General features: G+C 42.5%; 1 protein-coding gene across 1 annotated transcript; it reads right to left on the reverse strand.

Moving 5' to 3' along the window:
- Positions 1 to 860: 860 nt before the first annotated feature.
- On the reverse strand, positions 861 to 4,186 carry LOC113715885 (uncharacterized). The gene is made up of 4 exons (XM_027240189.2): positions 3,894 to 4,186; positions 2,595 to 3,683; positions 2,432 to 2,505; positions 861 to 1,867 (listed from the first exon to the last, which is right to left on the reverse strand). The coding sequence occupies exons 1-4, from the start codon at positions 4,184 to 4,186 to the stop codon at positions 861 to 863; spliced, it is 2,463 nt and encodes an 820-aa protein (XP_027095990.2).
- Positions 4,187 to 5,824: the final 1,638 nt, after the last annotated feature.

Below are 5,824 nucleotides of genomic sequence, written 5' to 3' on the forward strand. Positions count from 1 at the left end.
TACATAAGTTTTGCGTTAAGTTTTGGATCATCGTTATATTTATTCCCGTGATTTATTTCGATTTTAATTGAGGATTGAAGTGAACGAGTGAGTCCTGGCGAGAGCTGGGCAGGCGACCCGCCGAACCCTTTGGTACGCCCTAGGGGGAAGTGGGGCCGTCACACTTATCTTTTTGTCTCTCCAATACAAATATCTTAACACCTTGGAAAAATAATATCACTTAATACAAAATTCCAACAAGTCGTCAAAATATAATGCATTTACCGCACTAGCGGGTTCCACGTCCAAAATACGCTTTTAATTTCTCAAAAACTAACCGATACTAGAAAAATCATTTTTTAAACTATCTTTACTCATAAACTTTATCTGGGAAATTTTTCTAATAAAGAACTGTAGAAAAGGCGGGCGATTAAATAAAATAAATCTTAGCAAATTAGAAAATTTCCGGGTTCCCACTCTCATTCTTTTCGGGGCGTCACACTTCATACTCGGCCATATTATTTGTGCTAGCAAATTGCAATTTAGCGGCTCTAGGATAATGCTTCCCTTCTGGGTATACAAGAACTGCTCCTATTCCAGCTCCAAAAGAATTGGCTGCACTATCGAAAAACAATCTCCATTCAGGGCACCACTCGCTCATATCTTCTACGGCACCGACAAATAAAACCTCCTCATCAGGGAAATAGGTATGGAGTGGTTGATAATGATCGTCCTTTGGATTCTTTGCTAAATGATCGGCTATAGCTTGTCCCTTGACGGCCTTTTGTGAACTGAAAACAATATCAAACTCCGAAAGAATCATCTGCCATTTGGCCAGGCGCCCAGTCGGCATAGGCTTTTCCAAGAGGTATTTCAGAGGATCAGAGCGGGATGAGATAGGTGGTGTGACTTAGCAGGTAGTGTCTCAACTTTTGAGCTGCCCAGGCCAATGCACAGCAGCTTTTCTCAATAAATGAATAATGAGTCTCATACTGGATGAATTTCTTGCTAAGATAGTAGATGGCTTGTTCTTTCCTTCCGAAATCATCGTGTTGTCCCAGAACACAACCCACTGCACCGTCGAGTACAGATAAATACATGATCAGAGGCCGGCCTGGTTTGGGTGGCACTAGGATCGGAGGGTGCAGCAAATAATCTTTAATTTTGTCAAAAGCATGTTGGCACTCTTCATTCCAATGCAATGGCACATTCTTTTTTAACAACTTGAATAGTGGCTCGCACGTAGCGATTAATTGGGCAATGAATCTTCCAATGAAGTTAATCCTCCCCAAGAAACTTTTCACATCTTTCTGCATTTTTGGCACTGGCATGTCTCGAATTGCTTTGATCTTTGCCGGGTCTATCTCTATGCCCTTTTTACTGACAATGAATCCCAACAATTTTCTAGCTGGTGCTCCAAAGGCGCATTTCGCAGGATTTAGCTTCAAATTGTACTTCCGCAACCTTTCGAACAACTTTCTTAAATCAATCAAATGGTCTTTTGTTTTCCTGGACTTGATTATAATGTCATCCACGTAAACCTCCATCTCCTGGTGGATCATATCATGAAACAATGTAGTCATAGTCCTTTGATAAGTAGCTCCGGCATTCTTCAAACCAAATGGCATGACTCGATAGCAAAAAGTTCCCCAAGGGGTGATAAAAGTAGTTTTTTCCCTATCTTCTTCAGCCATTAAGATCTGATGATATCCAGCGAAACAATCACAAAAAGATTCAATTTCATGTCCGGCAGTGTTATCCAGAATGATGTGGATATTTGGCAAAGGAAAGTCATCTTTAAGGCTGGCCTTATTAAGGTCCCTATAATCAACACAGACTCGCACTTTTCCATTTTTCTTTGGAACAGGGACTGGATTCGAGAGCCAAACTGAGTAATGGAATACAATGATAATATTAGTCTTAAGCTATTTTTCAATTTGCTCTTTTATTTTGAGGCTCATGTCTGGTTTGAATTTATGGGGCCTTTGTTTCACTGGTGGGAAAGCTGGGTCTATAGGCAATCTATGCACCACTATATCGGTCGAAATGCCAGTCATATCATCATAAGACCATGCGAACACATCTCGAAACATAGACAAAAATTCAACCATCTTCTCTTTCTGCTTTTTGTTCAAATGAATGCTGATTTGTATCTCCTTAACCTCAGTCTCAGTACCAATGTTAACAACTTCTGTTTCTTCCAGGTTCGGTTTAGATTTCTCCTCATATTGTTCAAGATCCTTTGAAAAAGAATCAAATACTTCCTCACTATCACTCTCGCTTTGAAATTCGGATTCCGTAACGTCCAAGTCGTGAGTGATATAGAGATTGTCATCATCAGATTCCAGAACAGTGATATCCAAAGGGTCAAATAATTTTATTTTTGGCCATCTGAAAGAATTAAGAAATTCAAGGCAATAAGCAAATAAAACACACAAATAAACAAATGAACAAACAATCGTGACAAAAACTACTTGTGCATTTTCATAAACCTCCAAATCAAAGTGAAACAAGACAAAAGTCCAACTGCTAAAGATGTTTTCATTAAACTATTTACATATGCAAGAAACAGTTTTCATGAACTTTTGGTAAATGACAACCCCCTGTAGATTTACCAAAACTCTTTTCGCACGGGAAAGTACTCGGCGGTCCAGTTGTGGATGGCTCCTTTGGGAATATCTGGGAATTCGGCATCATCTGTCGGACCATTTTCGGATATTGCTCCTACAAACAAATGAGTCAGGTTTGTTTCCACTTCATCAATTGGGCTAAACTCAGACGTAATGACTTCAGCTGGCCTTGGAAAAGTATAGCGCAATGGTGGAATGTCTAGAGCACCTAACTTGCCTTCCCTTTCTGCCCTCTTGCATGCTTTCATCTCTTTTATATCTCTGGCAGTCGGATGGAATCCCAAACCAAATTGGTCATTCTTTTCGATGAGTTCCACGGGGTTCAGCATGCCTTGCAGATTGCGTCCGAATCCCCTATCAAATTCATATCTTCCACGAATCATTTCCTTGGCCATCATAACACTGGCCGCTGGCAAAACTATTTCATCTTTTGAAGTCTCACTTGTTATCCAACTCACGGAGACAATGTCGGCTGTACGATAAGAAGACACTGAAGCATTTCGGTTACCATCATCCTCAGGCTCGGAATCGGCAATTACAATGCAATCTTCTTCAGCAAAAATGGTTATCAGCTGGTCGTTCACCACGAATTTCAATACTTGATGCAAGGAAGAGGGCACGGCGCCCGAGCTATGAATCCATGGTCGCCCGAGCAAAACATTATAGACACTAGGAAAATGCATAACTTGACAGGCTATCTGAAATTGAGCGGGTCCCATTTCGACCACCAAATTTACTTCTCCTATGGACTCCCTTTGGGCTCCATCGAATCCTCGAACTACGATCTCTGAGGGTTTTAATTTAACATCTTGCAACCCTAGCTTCACCAAAGTGCTCCAGGGGCAAATATTGAGGTCAGACCCATTATCGATCAGTACTTTAGGCAACCTTTTCCCATTGCACCTCACAGCTACATATAAGGCTTTGTTATGACCAGTTTCTTCCGCAGGCAACTCTTCATCAGAAAAAGTGATTTGCTTGGAAGTCAGTACATTTCCGACTATGTGTGAGAAATTGCCAACCGAAATATCCTTGGGAATCTGGGCCCTAGTCAAAACTTCAAGTAACGCATCCCTGTGCAAGTCAGAGGAGAAAAGCAAGTCTAAGATGGAAATTTGGGCAGGCATTTTGTTCAGCTGTTCAACCACATTGTATTCGCTTCTTTTAAGCCTCTTAAGAAAATCCCATGCTTCTTTTTCAGTCACTGCGGGTTTGATAGTTGGCTAACGATTGCTTACTTGAGCTGGGGCGCTAGCAGTGGATGGACTTGTAATCTTCCCTGACCTCGTAACAACAGACGCTTCTTCCTTCAAAACTGGTTTGCCTCCGATTTGTAAAACGGGCTCACTATAATTCCACGGCACTTGTCGTAGACTTAAAACTAGCACTTGTTCTGGGAATTCAATTACCACAGGTTCTAAGGCCGCACTTTCGGATGGAGTTAGATCTACAATGAAGGGCCTTTTGTCTTCCTCATATGATGCCTCCTCTATCACAAAAGGTTGGTCCATTATCCCAAATACTCCTGTCTCTTTTGACACGCTTTGGACAAGCTCTTTGAATTCCTTATCATTCATAATAACTCCAATAGTACCAGCGTGCTCCGGCAAGGGGTTCTTGTTTACATTCGGTCCTTACTCTTCTCTTTTCCTAATCACGATTTCCCCTGCTTCTAACATGTCTTGAATCCTATGTTTAAGGAGTCGACAATTGGCCGTGGAGTGACCAGACGCTCCTGAATGATAAGCACAAGTAGCCTGTGGATTATACCCAACTGGCATGCCATAAGGGTAAGTTGGAGGGGAAATCACACCTATTTTACCGGCAACCTTCAATTGCTCATATAACTGATCCAAAGGCCTGCCTAGGTTGGTGAACGTTCGGGTACGATTTTGATTGTAGGTTTCAGTGGGTTGGGGATAGTTATAGGTAGGTCTATTTGGTGGGGGAAATCTTTGGTGGTAAAGAGGTCGGGGACGAGTTTGTTGAAATTTGGTTGGGATATTTGGAAAGGGACTGTAGGCGGGTTGGTGTAATTTGGGCGAGGTCGATGATGAATAATATTGGTGCTGTAGACAGGGTGAGGACTTGGATAGTAGGGATAAGGTGGTGAATATGTTGGTTTGTATTGAAATCTGGGTCTTAGTGTAGGGTTTTGGTCCCAGACAAAAGCGGCTTCCCCCTCTTTCTTTTTAAATTGCGGCTTTTTCCCACTACTCCCTTGTCCTTGCAAAGCATCCAACTGCGATTTGAGGGCAGAAACATTAACGATCTTCCCAACTCTTACGAAGTCATCGTACTCCTCAAGCTTATTGACAATGGCAGCAAACGAACATCCAGTCATGCGAAAAATTTCTTCAAAGTACGGCGGATCATGTGCTTTAATGAAAGTACGTATGATTTCGTCCTCAGTCATTGGTGGCTCGACTTTTGCAGCTATTTTCCTCCATCTCTTGGCATAAGTCTTATGATCCTCAGAGGGTTTTCTTTTTGTTCCTTCCAACGTGGTTCGCGTCGGAGCCAGCTCGCAGTTATACTCATACTGCCTCACAAAAGCATTGGACAAGTCAATCCAGGTTTTTACTTCTTCGGGTTTAAGGTTGGAGTATCAGTCGAGTGCATCCCCCTCCAGACTTTCCGGGAACAACCTTAGAGGCAGATTCTCATCGTTTACAAGCTTTCCCAACTTGTTGGCAAACAGTCGGAGGTGTGTTTTGGGATTACCCGTCCCATCATACTTGTTAAATTTAGGGGTTTTGAACCCCTCAGGCAACTGCACATTCGGAAAAAGGCAAAGCTCATCGTAATCCAGGACTCCTTGTTTGTTCAACCCCTGACTTTTCCTCATAAACTCATCGAAACGGTCTAGGTGCTTGAGCAGCTTCATATCAACGGGAGCAAAAGATTCTCCCATCTCTGTCTTGGTTTGAACGGTATGGTCTGGCAAGAAAGGCTCAGCAGCAGTGTGATAAAAAGTATGTGGCTCAGGTGGTATATTTGAAGTGACTTGGGGTTGTGGACCTCGCATGTGAGTAGGAAAAAATGAAGGATTAGGAGGGTAAGTGTATGGAAAATTTGTAGTGGGATAGGTGAAAGTTTCTTCGGGTGGAATAGGGAATGATGGAGTAACGGTGGCTTGAGCCGAAGGTATGACAAATGGCTCTTGCTCAGGCTGCCTGACAGATACGGGCTCGGGTTGAACTCCGCTGCTAATT

Source organism: Coffea arabica, chromosome 11c (assembly GCF_036785885.1).
Source record: "Coffea arabica cultivar ET-39 chromosome 11c, Coffea Arabica ET-39 HiFi, whole genome shotgun sequence".
NCBI classification, from domain to species: Eukaryota; Viridiplantae; Streptophyta; class Magnoliopsida; order Gentianales; family Rubiaceae; genus Coffea; species Coffea arabica.

What these genes read in the sequence shown, in the direction of transcription:
- LOC113715885 (XM_027240189.2), bottom strand. Translation starts at nt 4,186, where the DNA reads ATGAATGATAAGGAATTCAAAGAGCTTGTCCAAAGCGTGTCAAAAGAG. An exon ending in GAAGCGTCTGTTGTTACGAG is followed by an intron (nt 3,684 to 3,893) that starts GTCAGGGAAGAT and finishes TGACTTGCACAG; the next exon opens with GGATGCGTTACTTGAAGTTT. An exon ending in CCCGTGCGAAAAGAGTTTTG is followed by an intron (nt 2,506 to 2,594) that starts GTAAATCTACAG and finishes CATCTTTAGCAG; the next exon opens with TTGGACTTTTGTCTTGTTTC.